This window comes from Thermothielavioides terrestris, chromosome 3, assembly GCF_000226115.1.
Source record: "Thermothielavioides terrestris NRRL 8126 chromosome 3, complete sequence".
Taxonomy (NCBI): domain Eukaryota; kingdom Fungi; phylum Ascomycota; class Sordariomycetes; order Sordariales; family Chaetomiaceae; genus Thermothielavioides; species Thermothielavioides terrestris.
Genome location: NC_016459.1, coordinates 683,609 through 699,399, shown reverse-complemented (window position 1 = coordinate 699,399; position 15,791 = coordinate 683,609). Strand labels below are relative to the sequence as shown.

At 57.4% G+C, this 15,791-nt stretch overlaps 4 protein-coding genes across 4 annotated transcripts; 3 read left to right on the top strand and 1 right to left on the bottom strand.

Annotated features, from left to right (window-relative positions):
* Positions 1-4,137: 4,137 nt before the first annotated feature.
* THITE_160778 (uncharacterized protein) lies at positions 4,138-4,695 on the top strand (the record flags this gene model as incomplete). The annotated part of the gene is made up of 2 exons (XM_003653873.1): positions 4,138-4,376; positions 4,431-4,695. 2 exons carry the CDS (start codon positions 4,138-4,140, stop codon positions 4,693-4,695), a joined length of 504 nt encoding a protein of 167 aa, XP_003653921.1.
* Positions 4,696-6,776: 2,081 nt separating this feature from the next.
* Positions 6,777-9,437, top strand: THITE_2116470 (uncharacterized protein). The gene is made up of 5 exons (XM_003653872.1): positions 6,777-7,222; positions 7,300-7,778; positions 7,841-8,175; positions 8,254-8,645; positions 8,718-9,437. The coding sequence occupies exons 1-5, from the start codon at positions 7,007-7,009 to the stop codon at positions 8,904-8,906; spliced, it is 1,611 nt and encodes a 536-aa protein (XP_003653920.1). The 5' UTR covers positions 6,777-7,006; the 3' UTR covers positions 8,907-9,437.
* Positions 9,438-9,677: 240 nt separating this feature from the next.
* On the top strand, positions 9,678-11,234 carry THITE_2089074 (uncharacterized protein; the record flags this gene model as incomplete). The annotated part of the gene is made up of 3 exons (XM_003653871.1): positions 9,678-9,734; positions 10,523-10,627; positions 10,695-11,234. 3 exons carry the CDS (start codon positions 9,678-9,680, stop codon positions 11,232-11,234), a joined length of 702 nt encoding a protein of 233 aa, XP_003653919.1.
* A 49-nt stretch (positions 11,235-11,283) lies between these two features.
* Positions 11,284-12,938, bottom strand: THITE_160781 (uncharacterized protein; the record flags this gene model as incomplete). Its single annotated transcript, XM_003653870.1, has 6 exons — positions 11,284-11,332; positions 11,427-11,541; positions 11,677-11,860; positions 11,921-12,216; positions 12,284-12,752; positions 12,861-12,938. The coding sequence occupies 6 exons, from the start codon at positions 12,936-12,938 to the stop codon at positions 11,284-11,286; spliced, it is 1,191 nt and encodes a 396-aa protein (XP_003653918.1).
* Between the last annotated feature and the right edge of the window lie 2,853 nt (positions 12,939-15,791).

Sequence of the window (15,791 nt, the reverse complement as noted above, 5' to 3'; positions counted from 1 at the left end):
CTCAGGGTAAGCCGAAAGAACTGGAACCCGAAATCCTCCAACATTGGGTAGCTCACCAATTGTTCTTCATTGTTAGCAGCTCGATCAACCCAAGCTTTTTGGTCTTTTCCCAAATCCGGAACGATCGTCAACCTTGGCAAGCCGTGCGATCTTGATCACGTTTGGGTGACGGATATCGCGGTAACAGGGTCGAGGCGGCCCAGTCGGAGCTTGGCAACATTTACGCTTATTTTGGCCTCTCCCTCCAATTCCTTCAAGGTTGCATTCAGCGAGGAACCTCAAACGCCGTGGCTACACTGCGGCTCGGTGTATGAGTGTTGATCCACAAAGCACCGTCTGTGCCCCGTTTCAAGTATTAGTCGATGACCACCCTCCCTGAGAGCCTGCCAAAAAGGCTACGCATCCAGAGGCAGCATCTTGGCATACTCCGGCACCGCCCACGCACCGATATGCATTGCGGCAAGCCACCCCCATTCGGGCCGCTCAATGACACCCACGTGTGTCTTGGGACTGGGCGGCGGATATGGCAGGGAATGCCCATGGTATAATGGCGTAACTCACGTTTACACCTCGCCAGGAGACCTTCAAGTTGCTAACTTATCGCCCGTCAATCTCCGCTCCTACCAGGCATATCCACTCTCGGTCTCTTTTTCCTTTCGGTCTCGGACTTTATTATGATCCGCTGTGTTACTCCGTCACAACGGTTATTGATTTCATGTTTCCTTCGGTAGGTGACGTCGGCCGGCTTGATCCCGCCAGCTCGTCGGATACATAAAGTACCTACTGATCGCATGGTCTCGAGCACATCGGCCCTACAAGTTCCTCGTTCGTTGCGCACGCGGTGGCTAACCATCCCCAAGTATATGATGGTCATTCCGAACCTCCCGGCGCCCAACGCCCTCCATTTGAGGAGGGCCATTCGCATGGCTCATGAGTCTCACTCCCCCCGAAATCTGAGTGGTAGCAACATCACACAACAAATGCATTCGCCTCATGCGGAACTATCGCCCTAGCTGGGGCTCCGTCCTATCCGGAAAGATGCATGATTATCTTGGTTTGTGGTGGCGCACTCCCCCAGCTTTAACCGAGCAAGGTACGAAAGTTGGGGGTAGTGCCGCTCGGTTCGGCTGCTCGCTCCCCAAGCCTCCTGCAAGCTTTCGGCCAAGTGGTGTAGTTACATAGTATACAAATGGGGTCTCGTTGCTCGCCAATCGCTGCATGCCAAGCCAAATCCTGCTGGGTGGACTTTCTCGCCACCCTTGGCTCTCGGCTCGCTCTCTCGGCTTTGCGCACCCCTGCTCCGGACTTACGTCCCGCTAGGGCCGATCTGCACCGGGGCAGCAAGATGGATTAGGCTGCAGCTTTCTGGAGGGTCGGCCAGCATGCCAGTTGCTTGCCAAATGACCCCCTGCCTCCTCTTCCTGCTTGCTTTCCTCGCTCAGAGATGGCAGAGGCAGCCACCTCCTGTGTGCCAGATTCCTGCGCCATGCTTGCTCCAAGCTGTTGACCGCACCTTGTGCCTCAGGGGACGGTATCAATGCCAAGCTGCAGGCGCTGGGCGCGGATACTTACTTTAAGGCCGCAGCTAGCGAATAGGAAGGTTAAGGTAGGCGGGGAGTCCGACGCGGGCCGGTGGCTCGGGTGAGCAGTTAATATTGCGCGGCGAGGACACTACAAATCAAAGGGTAATGGATTGTGTTGCCTGCCTTGACAAGATCCAGCCCGCTTTCATTATCCCAGTTGCTGCGGCGTTTCGTCAACGCAAATGGCCATCGGTGTCTCATAACAATACATTGTCACCGAACACGGGACAACAAGGCTTGTGTTGCTCCCACCCTCACGGGCTGAATTCGAAAACCTCCGGCGCTGCCGGGTGAGCGCATGCCGTATGCGCCGTGATGCAGGCCCCAGTTTGTGCAACGTGGGATGTGCCCCAATTCGTCCTGTTCGGTAAACTCGCCGATACACTGCAGCAAGGGAAAGACTATCTGACTAGGCCGCATTGAAAGAGGGTGACATTCCTGGCTTACACCCCCTCTGACAGCAGTGCAGCATACACTACCGATCATTGTTGTGCCAAGGCTCCAAGCTTACCTCACCTTCTTTGCTTTCGGGTATTGGCGGTGCTTCGCACGGGATTGATCAAGCCGGCGGTGGGACTAGTTTCCCTACCTGCCTGTTCCCCGGGCGCTCTGACTTGTCTGGCAGGTGAGAGAGAACGCGGACACCATCACCACTTGAGGCTTCTTGGATCAAGATGAACGGTCCACCCACAGGCGGCCATCCCACCCCGCAGTGTCGTTTCACTGCATTGTCGAAATCCCCAGATTCAAGCAGCCCCCGAGGGGATCCATCCAGATCTGGCAGCGGCCGATACGCTGTGATCGTTGCCTGTTTTTTACCCACGGAGGTAATCCAATACCTATTTCAGACGAGTGCGGCACAGGAGGCAATTTGACAGCTCGCCGACTGCCTCTGGATGGGACCTTATCTTGACTCGGTGTCACCCTTCAGCGAGCCATTTCCATTCCTGTGCCACGTGCATAATCCAGCTTGGGATTCATAGGGTTTTATCGCTTGAAACTGAGGACAATGTCCGGAAACGAACCAAACGTTCACTGCCTATACGCCCCTGCCGAGGCTGAATGCGCGGGTTGACCACCAATAGCTCGAATCCGCACACGTTCCGGGCCAAATGGATGGGCAGCACGGTGGGCCAAATGGATCATGCGTTCTCATCTCGGGCTTCAACGCGACCATGGGACGAGCGGGTCAAGAATGGTTCGGATGCTGCCCGGTGACTTCAGAGATCGCCTAGCTATCTTGTATGGCTGTATATGTGGATCACATTGAGACAGCTTTCTAATCTCCAACTTACAGCGAACGGGTAGCTATCATCGGATGAACCTCCCGCCTCAGGAGAATGCGGCAGTGGCCCAGTTCGCAATCCTGCGCGCGCATGCAGCCTGTAGCTATCCGCGATCCGACAAACGCTGGTCTTGTCCAGCTCCCGAGCAGCACTCCTACTCGGCCAACGCACCAGACATGTCTGAATTGGAAACATGCGATGTCGGCTAGGGGCTCTCTCCAGGCCGGCTGAGCCGAAGGAAGTTTGCGAGGTTAGGAGGTTAGCTGGCAGTTTCGACGGGGCCCTGGCCCCGGGGGTTGCCGAGACACCGGTGAACAGCCAGCTCGGTCCGAACCTTGTCTTGTCTTGTCTTGGTGGGCATCCGTTTCAGGAGCGAAGCTTATTCCCCAATTCGTCAGGAATATCAGCGATGTCCCGGGCTTCGCCGTTCGTAGCCCTGATGGGATCCGCTCGCCGGACTGGGTGTGCCGTTTCTGGGTGTCGGGGAGAGCCCACGACCCAATTTGGTCGTCGAATGGGTTACCACCTGGGCCACGATTCAAGTCCGCCGGTCCGGCTTTGAAATGAGCAACGCGGGTTCTTCGAATGTCATTGGTTTAGCACCCGGACCCCAGCTTTTCGACAGCGCTGAACAATTATCTCCTATAGCTGAATGGCCCGGGGCGATATGTTAGGTTGGCCGTATGACTTTTGATGGCGAATGAGTTGGCATCATGTGTTGGAAGGAGTACGGGTGCGGAAGCGGTGGAAGCGCTCGTCGACATGCGCATCTTCCGCTTTTGATGATGCGCCAGCGGTATTCTGCACGCTTGGGGTTCCTAGCTCGCTGTCCCGTTCATATATCCTTGTAGCAATGCGTCGACAGTCCTCGCGATTCGTAGTGGCCAGGTTGAGTAGGCGGTGCGAGGCAGTGTTTCACCCATATTCGTTCAAACGCCTCCAAAGCCCGGCCTGCTATGGAGCGCACTGACTGCGGTTGTATGCGGAGCAGATAGATCTATGACAGACTGATTATCTGTGAGGCCAATGCTGGCAACTTGTCCTTGCGGACAGCTCTGTCTGGTCTAGTGTTAGTAGCTCAACAGCTTGCTCGTCTGCTCGTGTAATTTGGCGGCACTCACCAGCCATTTATGCGCACTAATGGCCAAAATTCGCTTTCCATCTTACCTGAACTTGAGCCTGGTAGCAAGAGAGAGTGAAGTTTTACACTCTCGCATAGCTGCAGACGTGAGAAATTCATCCGCAATGCCGAAGGCGCAAGCGCCCCCATGAACGAGACGAATCCTCACCACATCCGAATGCTGAGTGCTCTCCAGCAGCACAAGACCGTCTTGGTTCCTGGCTGCAGCGCCGGCAGTATTGGCTGGAGCATCGCGCGAGTCTTCCACGAGCGGGGCTGCCACGTCTTCGCGACGGCGAGCGACACCTCCAATGTCGCCGGCTTCTCCGAGCTCAACGGCGCGAATGTACTCAAGCTCGACGTGACGGATGCGGGGGGCATCGCGCGGTGGAGGGACGAAGTCGCGCGGCGCGCCACGTCATTTCACTGACCTCCCCCTAGCCGGTGCGCACCCCCGGGAGTCGCCGCCCCCGGCCGTCCCCCTACGCGCGTGTTCAACCGGCCCTGTGGCAGGATGAAGTTACCGGACATGTCCCACTACCGCAACGTCGTCGAGGTGGCGTATGTACAAGCAGGGCATGACGCACCAGGCAAGTGCATTGGCGTCGACATGTTTGTCAACCAGGCCGTCGGTGGCATCATCGGCGGCGCAAGGGTCTCCATCTGGCGCGGCACGGCCGCCGGGTTGGTGCGCTTCGCATCATGAGCGTTCCCGCACTGGCGGCTCGACGCGGGATCCAACAGGGCCCAGGGGCCGGGGATTGGAGCTGATCAAACGCCACTCTTAAAAAGAAAGCATCGGTGTAAGAAGAGTGGGAGCAGAGAGTCGCTAGCGTCTCCCCTCGCTGTGATTATGCCCTTAGCATTGAGATTGGCCTAGGGTCCAGCATTGAGTGAAGGTCGACGAGGAGAGCCAAGTCCCGGGGTGTATTGTCGCATCCCGACAAATGCGATGCTCCGTATATAGGTACACGCCTTGCCCCCTTGATACTGTGGCTCATCCCGCGGAGTTCGATGGTGTGTTAATATGGAACGTGCCTCTAAGTGTTACATCTCAACCTACCAGCCCGCGCCGTTTGTGGTAGTCTTTCTAGTCTCTTTTTTGGACACGTTAACTCTAGGCATGCCTGCCTCCAAGCGGAGAGAGGAGAGGCAAGAAACATGAGAAGTAAGTCAAGGCATGATTTCCCCCGGTATCGAAGAAGCTGAACCGGGCCACGCCTTGTTGACAGAACGAACCTCACTTTCCCGTCCAACCTGCGGGCACAAGTAGCCCTTCACGTGCCGGCAAGTTCAAGGCAAGGATGTTCCGATCATGTCATGTACAAGCTGGAACGGAGGAAGATATTCTTTGCGATATTTGGCCTCAATCGTATGTTCAGTAAGTCAGGGGAAAGCGCGTAGCTGCTTGCTTAAGTACGCCGCACCAAACACATTCACATGCTGCAGCGTAAACGTCTCTCCACATGCTCGGTGTAATTTAGGGCGACGGAATGAACATGGCACGAGCAGGGCGCATTCCGTTGGGACGGGGCTTTCGCCGGGCGAATGGATGTATTCATACCATGTGAGAAGGAGTGTCTCCACCACAATACCAGGCTACAAGAACCCAGGAACAGGTTTACGGGGTGTTGTTACCCTCGTGTCGGAATATTGGTTGCCAGGATCAAACGTGGAGCAGTTGCATCAAACGACCTTCAACACGCCAGTTTCCCAGCTTGTCCACGTGGAGGAACTATCTGGTGTGTGGGAATAGACTGAGATCGACATGGCGATTTTCGACGGCACGGAGCTGCATGCGACAGCGGGATGGCCGCCTTCTCGGCGAAACCGACACGACATGCACGCTTCCACCGCCTCCACCAAACCCACGCATGGCCTGATACACAGCAGTTTCTCGATCGGCCACGCCAAGGCAGTCCGAACCCGGTTTCGTGCTCACGTCATCATCATGGGCCGCCTCCGAGGACGTGTCAGCAGCGCCACAGATGGGCCGAGATGAAGCCACCGAGGACAGATCTTCCGGCTTGCGAGGTTGCGGTCCATGGAGCTAGTATACCTGACGTGGACGAACAGGCCCATGAACGTGAGAAGAGCCAGTCGTTGGTTCAGGGAAGCTTTGTGGGTGGCACAATCTTAACCACTTCGGTAATTCATCCGGCTGAGGAAGCGCGGCCCCAACCGAACGTGCCTGGGTACTTGCACGCTTTAGGCAGGTAAAAAGCCCCAACCACAAGGCAAGGGACCGTGGTCTTGCTGATGGCAGTCCGTTGGTTGGAGCGCTTCATGCGCTCCAATCGCCTTTCTCCCGCTCCTCAAGGACCCCAGGTTCCACTCCGTCGCGTCCGGTTCCCCAGGGGGCCCCATTTCCCCGAGCGCCCCCCCAATAAACCGGGCACCAATCATGACCGCCTGAGAACTCTCCCCGCACTTTTTCCAGGCCGAAGCAAGGCGGAGAGCGGTGTCAAGCAACAACGGTCCCATTCTTGGCCGCTGTGCCAAGTACACGATCTACTTTGGTGCTTACCGAGAACGGGAAGTCTCACTTGTCAGAACGGTTGGACCTAGCTCGTTGAGAGCTTCAGTCTTATGTGTATGTATCAGAGTACATGCAACTGGGCGTTGCGTACCTCCTGTGGCTGCTCCTGTCTGGGCAGACGACACGATTCCAAGCACCGAGCTTTTCTCGATGCGGTCCGCACAGGCTAAGCGACCTTCGCGAACCCATCAGCGTCCAGGGACGGCTCGGGGTTATGTGTGCCGGAGGTGGACTGGGTTGCGCTCGGCCGGCTCTACCCCGGACGTTCTCTACGCGGCCCCGCGTTGCGACCCCAGGCGGATATTTCCTCCAATGGAGACAAAAGTGGGACGGTAACGTTACCGGCCGACAGCAAACGGGATCAAAAAGCAGTCAGGATGGCAGCTTTCCCCATGACTTGCCGCTCCCCGTGCTCTCTTGCTGACTTCTCCCTCCCACCCTTCGCGCTGCTTGTCCAGGGGAAACGCCAGCCATCATCATGAGTGACGATACCGAGGGGAAGCCGCAGAGCGGCACCGCTGAGGTCGAGGCGCAGGTCGACCATGCCTACGACCTCGACGAGAAGGCGCGCGCCGCCGATTACAAGGCGGACGCCGTCCAGGCCGAGAACGCCGAGCACAACATGACGGTGCTGGAGGCCGTTCGAGCGTACCCGATGGCGACCTTTTGGGCGTTTGTCATGTCCTGCACGATCGTGAGTTCTCTCGCCCCCTTCTAGCGGCACGGCATGCCTTCCGGCCAGGATCGAAGCTCACGCCGTCCGCCCTCAAGATCATGGAGTCCTACGACGTCTTCCTCATCGGCAGTTTCGTCGCGCTCCCGGAGTTTATCAACGAATACGGCGTCTACGACGCCGCGAAGGACATCATGGTCCTCGAGCCCAAGTGGCAGTCTGCGCTTCAGGTGTCGGGCCAGCTGGGCGCCCTCATCGGCGTCTTCCTCGCGGGCCCCCTCACCAGCTGGATCGGGTACCGCTGGGCCACCATCCTCGCGCTCATGCTTCTGAACGTCTTCATCTTCGCGTTTTACTACGCCAGCTCGATGCCGGTCATCTTCGTCGCCCAGCTTCTCGAGGGCTTGCCCTGGGGCATCTTCATCGCCAACGCCCCCGCCTACTGCAGCGAGATCGTGCCGATCCAGCTGCGAGCGCCTGCCACGCAGATGCTGCAGATGTTCTGGGCCATCGGCAGCATCATCGTCGGTGCCGTCACCTACGCGTACAGCGGATACAACAGTCCCATCGCTTACAGGTACGTGCGGGCCTGCGTTCTCTTCCGCCGTTCGAATGCTGACGGCAGGCGCACACAACCAGGATTCCCATCGCGCTGCAATGGATGTTCCCCACCCCGCTCGCCATCCTCATGTTCATCGCGCCCGAGTCGCCCTGGTGGCTCGTGCGGAAGGGCCGTCTCGAAGAAGCGGCCCGCTCGGTCGAGCGCCTGGGACGCAGGTCCAAGCTGAATTCGAGCGAGACCGTCGCCATGATGCGCCGCGTCGTCGAGCTCGAGAGGTCCGAGAAGGAGCCCAACCTCGTGGAGCTGTTCAAGGGCACCGACTTGTACCGCACCCTCATCGTGTGCGGCGTGTACGCGGCGCAGAACCTGACGGGCAACCTGATCGCCAACCAGGCTGTCTACTTCTTCGAGCGTGAGCCGTCCCCCCTTCGCTGTTTCCCTTCCCTTCCCCCCTCCCCGCATCCGCATTTGCTGACCCGAGGCTGCGCAGAGGCCGGTATGGACGTGCACACGGCGTTCGCCCTGGGTCTGATCACGTCGGCGCTGCAGATGATCTTCGTCATGCTCTCGTGGATCCTGACCACCTACCTCGGCCGGCGCACCATCTACCTGTGGGGCTCGTTCTTCAACGTCGTGCTGCTCGTCGCGCTCGGCATCGCCGGCTCCGTCGGCCAGTCCACCTCCGCCTCGCTGGCGATGGCGTCCCTGGGCCTCATCATCTCCGTGCTCTTCACCCTCGGCCCCGCGCCCGCCTCGTGGGTCATCATCGGCGAGACCTCGTCCATCCGCCTGCGCCCGCTCACCACCGGCATCGGCCGCGCGTCCTACTACATCGTCGAGATCCCCTGCATCTTCCTCGGCAGCTACATGCTCAACCCGACGGTAGGACGCTCGCTCTTCTGAGATTTCTGCTGACGAGGCGATATTTTGCTGACGCGAAGGAAAATATTGCAGGGCGCAAACCTCGGCGGCAGGTGCGGCTACGTCTGGGGCGGCACCGGCCTGTTCTGCTGGATCGTCGCCTACTTCTGGCTGCGCGAGATGAAGAACCGGTCCTACCGCGAGATCGACATCTTGTTCAAGCGCAAGGTCCCGGCTCGCGAGTGGACGAAGACGGTTATCAACGTGGAGGACGACGAGTAGAGAACGTGTTGTGTGTTACGGTACATACCGGTACGCCTTTTGGCGGCAGCCGTTGGTGAGATGGAGAGAACTGCGAGGGCACCTGGCTGTGCACTCTCCCGCACAATGCAGCATCGATTCTTCCTGCGCAGATTCCACCCAACTCAACACTCATTGTTGACGGCTTCCAATGCCTATGTTCCGTGGCCCCGTTTCGTGAATGTCCTTTCCTGTCTTACCTGATGGCAGCCTTTTCCTGGGTTGTGGTTGCTACTTGAGGAGGTGTTTAGCACAAGGACCAACCGGCCACTCTCGTCGCTGCGTCGACCGATCTTGTTCCATTGCAGAATAGAATGGGGGATCGGTCGTGAAGATGAGCTCCGACTGGACCTCTCGGACTCTATGCGAGGAGCTGGCGGGTACTTGTCGGAGCCCCAAAATCGCCCGATCTGACTAAGAAACCGAAGCCGCCAGTCGGGTAAGCAGACTTGAATTGTGACTATTTTACCCGATTATCACGCGTTGTAGCCTCGGGACTTGGCAATGTTTGCCCTCTAGTCATGCGATGCCTTATCTTGTCCTCCGCCTGCCTCCTCTCGCAACGGCTTTGAGCAGTTCCCTTGTATCAGCAATCCCGGCCTGTGGCGGAAGTGGTGTTGCGGGTTATCGTATTCCCTGTTGTCATCGCAACGGTTCCAATGGTCGAACTCAAAGATATTGGACAAAGACCCAATGCGGCCTGCGGGGCTGTTCACGGTCAGGCGCGTATCGTTGCCCCCTCGTTGGGCGGCGATGACGGTCGAATTGACCACGGCATTGGCTGATCCAAACGCGGACGAGGAGGCAACAGTGAGTGCAGGTAGCCTGGGCCGAGTTCATGCAAGGCGTAGAGGGCCGGCTCCGTCAAGAAGTCGGCTTGGGCCTCGGTGTTGTAAAGCGTGGCACAGTCGCCATCGCGCCGTTCTACGCCGTGACATGATTCCAGACCCATTAGGAGTGTCAGCTGCGGGACCTGCCGTGCTGCTTCGGGTCAACGGCATCAGGTCTCTTCCGGCCGAGTCAGACCTGTGATCAGGTACGATACTCAGCCTTGCCTGGGCCCCGCTGGCGGAGGCGTACCCGCACTCCGTCTCCTACACAACCTGCGATTGTGGAGAGGTTCTCGATGCACATCGCCTTTGTCCTAACTCGCATGTGCGCAATAGAACGTCGGTATAGCGGCGACGCACTCGGTCGCATCTCGGAACGTCTGCTCCAGGACGCTCGGCTCTACTGCCTCTTGGTTCCCACGGCCTGTGCGTCTCCGCCAAGCGAAGACTTGGTCTGCAGGGCGAACAAGCTTCTCGGTGTTATGTTCACCCTGTCGACATCGTCCTCCTCTCGGGGCGAAACTGAACCGTTGTCATCAGCGTCCCCGTCGTCCCGCTTCCTGTCTCCCGCAACAAAGCCCACCAGTCCCTCGGATACGCTTACAACCTGACCATCCTCCCGTTCGCCTTTCTATCAGTGGGCACCGGATCACGCACCGGCAGCACTTCCGCTGCACCGACTTGGAGCAGATTCTCCCCCCGCAACACTCTTCATCATCACCCGGCACAACTTAGGCCTTGACAGAGCCCCCTCCCCGGCCCCGCCAGGACGAGACCGAGGGTGAGGCGCGGTGGCAGGGCAACGAGAAGTATCACGGTGACGCAGGTGACGACGTTGCCCTCCTACAAGCGCTGCTGGCCTGCTTTGACGGCGTATCGGCAACGGATGGCGGCGAGAGGAGCTGGGTGACCAAGCTGGGCAGAACGCTGCGTAACCTAGCCGGCAGTGTCCGGGGCTGGAGGACGGATCCCGGAAGCAACGGTGCACACCGTTACGATCAAGGGTCTGCAGACACAGCACCTCCACGCTGCCGGTAGCATCACCGCCGCTGTCCCTTGGCCGATTCCGACCTTCAGCGACGAGCCCGTCCCCACGAGCACCGTCAGCGGGGGCCTGTCGAACAATCTCTCTTGGTACTATCGTAACCCGCCTTTGTGGGCCGCCAACATCCGTAGCAGAGCCGGCAGTTCCACTGCGGCCAGGACAGCCTCGGTCCTCTCCAACCCAACGGATTCTTCGGCGGGGAAGAAGACCACGCCCATGTGGACGATGTTCTCGCAGGACCACTTGTCTTCGGCCGAGGGTACCATGCGACCCGAGACGCAGCCGGGCGTTGCCTCGAAATCTGCCCCGTCCTCCAGGTTACCGGGCACGCTTCCGGGGACGCTGTTCGACATCTCCAAGTTTCTGACTCTGAGCACAGCTAGGTGGCCCTTCACCCATCGACACCGGCATGTGGGACGGCCTACACGTCCGTAATATTCAAGATGGTTCGGCTAGTAGCAACGGTCACCTGTTGTTGCCGGACCTAGCCGGGGACGAAGAGAGGCGGCGGCGGAAGAAGACCCAATGGGAACCTGGTCGGCATCCCGATAATGGCCAGCTTGCTCGGTATTAAGTTATCTCCATCCTCTCCGACCCATCGACTCGGAATAATCTGGGGGTGCCAACCATGCGTCCTCGAGCAGTTCGTGGGCGGAGGGCCGCTTCACCGGGTCCCATTGAAGCAAGCGCCTTAGGAAGCGCAAAAAGTCGGCCTTGGCCTCCCCCTCCAGCGCTGTTAGCTCTGCTTCCAAAGACGTCTCAGTGACCAAATGTCTTTTTTTGAATTGTCCTAAAGTCATGATCAGTTTAAACCAAAACTCGGCGACACAAAGTCGGCCCGCGGCAATGGGTATGGATTAAATGTGTATGTACGAACCCGTCTTATCAAAATACCGGCGTGTTACTGGCGACGCGTCCCAGCCTTTCAACAGGTCTATCGGGGGTGGCCCTAGGAGGCTGACGATGCGGGCCATATGAGGCAAGGCGGACACCCAACGGCCGCCTCTGTTGTCGGTGAACAAGTTCGTTCCCTCCACCAACGTCCACATCTTCAGGCCGCACTTGTGTCAACCCGTTGGCCCTTGCAAACAGAGAGAATTGCCACGGGCAGACAGACTCACCATCAGGCCCAGCGCCCATATGTCTATCTTTTCGTCCCACTCGATGCGCAGCACTATCTCTGGTGCTCGGTAAAGATCGGGCATCACGTGCTCGCCGTAAGATTCGCTTCCAAATCGTGCTTCGCCAAAGTCGCACAGCACCGGTACTGTGGGCTGCAGCTCTAGCGGACGCGAGGAGTAGATGGTGTGAGTCTTGAAGACTTTGCGGGGGCTTGGCTCGGCCATCTCGGCTTCCTCGACCTTTTTTAGTTCGGCCTTTCGCGGGATGGCGAACAAGATGTTGTCTTCTTGGATGTCTGCCATGTTCATTACATCAGCAATGGCCCATTGGGACGGTGCCAGCACGGTTGCGTGGTGGCGTACCTCCATGGACCATATTGGCCTCGCGATGAAGGAAGTCGAGCGCTTGTAAAAGGCAAAAGATGACCCCTTTGACGATATCAACGGGCATTCGACCACCGAACATCCGCTTCCTAGCATCGGCTAGCGACATGCCCAGGGGTTCGAAGACGAGGCAGAGATTAGCCCTCGACGTTGTTTTCGAGCGTGGAATTTCGAACTGGTCGATGAGGGTGCGAATGCTGGTGGCGCCTCCATGCTTGACGGGCGCAGATGCGGCCAGGACCGCGTTGATGTGACGCAGGGCCGCGACCTCGCGGTTGGTTTGGGGCTGGCGCGAGGCGTAGATTTTCAGAGTGGCATAGCGATGGTTCCGTAGGTCGCGACACAGCCAGGTGGTGGAGGCGGTGCCATAGCCCAGTTTGGCAACAACTTGATATGTGCCGTTGAGGATCTCACCAATGGCGGCCGGGTAGAAGTCTTTTACCGAGTACTATGCGTAAGTCTCTTCTTCTAGCTTCACCGAGCGCTCGATGAGCTGAAAGCCCGATGACGGAAACACTCTCGGCGGGGACTGTTCCCTTGGACTGGACGGCAATACACCAGCGAGGTCTGGCTCGGCGCCCGGGTTGGATGAGAATGCCGGGCGCCGGCGAAGGGACGAAACGTGTGAGCCCATTCGGCGGTTCAGGTCTGTTTTAAAGAGGCAGCGGAAAACACAACGCTTCGACTTGAGTGTCAATATGCGTCAAGTCGATTGTGTGCGGGGCATGAGCGCACGGCCCCACTTTCGTATTTTGAGCTGCCACAGAAGGGAAGAAAAAAAAAAAGAAAAGAAAAGAAAAGAAAAGAAAAGAAAAAAAAGAAAAACAGGAAAAAAAGAGATAATGAAAGAAAGTTCAAAATAAGCCCATACAAAAAAAGAAAAGAAAAGAAAAAAAGCAAATACAAAGAGAAGAAAAGAAAAGAAATAATGACAGAAAGCTAAACAATAAGAAAATGAAAAAAGAAAGAAAAGGAAGAGGAAAAGATAAAGGAAAAGGAAAAAGAAAGCAGATGAAACAACTGACAGAGCTGGCGCTAACTCGGCAGAGCCTTCGCTGAGACCATCAGCCGATACGCCACAGTTCCTCGTGCCCGCGCTGTCTATGATGCTCATATCACCACTGAATGCTCAGGAGCGTACAAAGCGGAACCTCAGAGACAAAATCCAGCATACTGGACATAAAGTTGAATATCCGGTGTGCATCATGAATTTGTGCAAGACATGTCCGGGGTCGGTTTGTTCGATGTTTGCAATGACACGGTTATTGTCCCAACAGAAGGGCTAGAGAGCTGACATACGGTCGAGGTCAGAAGCCAAGTACCAGCTAATGCCAATGCAGCACTCGTGAGGCAACTCCCAAGAGAGGGCGAAAGTGAGAAGCGCGATGCGAGGGAAACCAAAACGCTCAGCACTTGGTCTGCCCTTGTGTGACGCACTTCCGCCAACCTACCCGATCTCCAAACTGCGAACATGCTCATCCATCTCTTCCTTGGGGTACGGCGCTCTAAATCGATCACCGTGCAGAAACCCAAATGACGATTGGGAACGACCGATTGTTGGCTTTGGGTTGTCCCATATACACAACAACCACTCTCTCCGCTCAGCCGATCGGCTTAACCACTGGGCGGTGTGGAATGCGATGCTAACCCAGATCCAATGCCATTGCGAACAAGAGCGACATGCCACTGCGGATCCTGATTTGAGCCGCACACGTCTAGGACCCTTGGCGGCACTTTACATCTTAAACCTTGTTTGAGCATATGTGATGATAGCGGCAGCAGCCGGTTTTGATCCGGCAGTGGAGATTTCACCGGAGTACACGAATGGACAAAACAACCTACCTATTGACCTGGTTCGGCTCGGGGATGGTGACTTCTGCAGTATACAGTACTGCTTATTCTCTAATGTCCTTAGAAACTGACGAGTGTTGATTTTCGAGGTATCTACACTGACACCCAAATGACAAACACAACGGAGGGCGATGTCAGTGCTCTGGACGCTCCGGAAACCAGCGACACAGTCTCGCTAAATAAGGTGCTGTTGACAGGTCTGGGGATCGGCAGTGCTTCCGAAGGAACTCGCTAGCTTGCTCGCGGACGCGGCGTGTGGGTAAGTCGGGGGTACATCGGGCGGCGTAAGGTAGTAAGCGAGAATGGGCGCCGGCATCAGCGGCCCGACAATCATTGCTGCGGAACAGCAAATTTGACAGCTTGACACCACCATTCTCCGCGGCCTGACACGATCTGCCCAGAGTGCACCCATTCTGGGCTGATGTTGTTCTCGTCGCGAACCTCAGACTTCGGGATATCTGAGAGTTGGAGGGGGCTACTCGACATTGACATCCCTCGACCGCTCCTACCGTCGCATTGTTCGGCCCGTGGGATATGCTACCTCGACCCAGTCATTGCTATTAAAACAGGACTGCGATGCTGCCTTGCATCCCCCCCCGCCGGTGGTTGGGTATTAGTGGGGGGTGAGCAGAACCTGGCTCAGAGCTGTGTCGAGACTCTTGTGCCCTCGCCCAATGCACCCTCCAGATTGCCGGCCCAAGATAATTCTCCGGCGCAGCGCCGATCATCCGTACGAGGCATCTGCATCCTCCTAGCTCATATTTCGTCATTCCGCACGACGGACTTCTCTCGGCGTGGTGCGGCCGGCCAATAGGTGGAGAGGGATATCGCTCGAGTTTACGGTTCAGGGGAGGAAGTCTGGTTTGGGGAGGCGGGAACTGGCGGACAAGCAAACTACCGTGGTTCGATCGCCGCAAGGCTGATCCAGCTGGCCCGCCGGCGGTACGGCGCAGAAGCACCGTGGCCATGGAGTTTTGGCGGGATCTCCCGGCGAGACGGTGTTCTGGGTTGGCGACCGGCCGGTTCATGTCATTCAGCGGGGAACTCGTGGACCAGTCCCATATGCTTCGACTTGCGCCGCCATGGGCTCTGGCTCTCAAGGTTGGCCACCGGTGTGCGGCTCGCAGCGGACTTGAGCTGCCCTGAATATACCTCGTGGGTTCTCTGACGCGGTGGGCTTCACCGGGTGTTCGTAGCCCGATGCACCGCCTCTTTCTGTCTCTCGGCGATGAAGTTCACGCTCATCCGGAAACAGTTGTGTCAACTCGGCGGATCTTGGGCGGTGGTTTCGCCTTCACGCCACCTTCTAATTACTGGCGACCTCTCCTCTCGTCCGGACGAGCAGAGCAGTGTGGGGGTCTGGTTTTTGTCCTCCTTGCGCCACTCAGAGGATGAGACGGCTAAAAAATCTGGGCGCCGGGTGCTCTTCCACGTGTTGCCGCGCGGATGTGTAGAGTCCGCCAGAATCCGGGGTTAATTTGGGTAATCGGGGCTTCGATGCGGTATTTGCCTCAACTCGCCAAGGAGACGCCGGCCAGCAGCGGCCTGAACATGTGACATCAGTTAACAGATCGGCCGACAGTGCGGCATGAACAAGTGACAATTTCGCCAGAAATTGCATCCTGATGTCCTAATT

Coding starts and splice junctions, on each gene's coding strand:
- THITE_2116470 (XM_003653872.1), top strand. CDS start 7,007: ATGAGTGACGATACCGAGGGGAAGCCGCAGAGCGGCACCGCTGAGGTC. Junction 7,779..7,840: donor AACAGTCCCATCGCTTACAG/GTACGTGCGGGC, acceptor GCACACAACCAG/GATTCCCATCGCGCTGCAAT. Junction 8,646..8,717: donor GCTACATGCTCAACCCGACG/GTAGGACGCTCG, acceptor AAAATATTGCAG/GGCGCAAACCTCGGCGGCAG.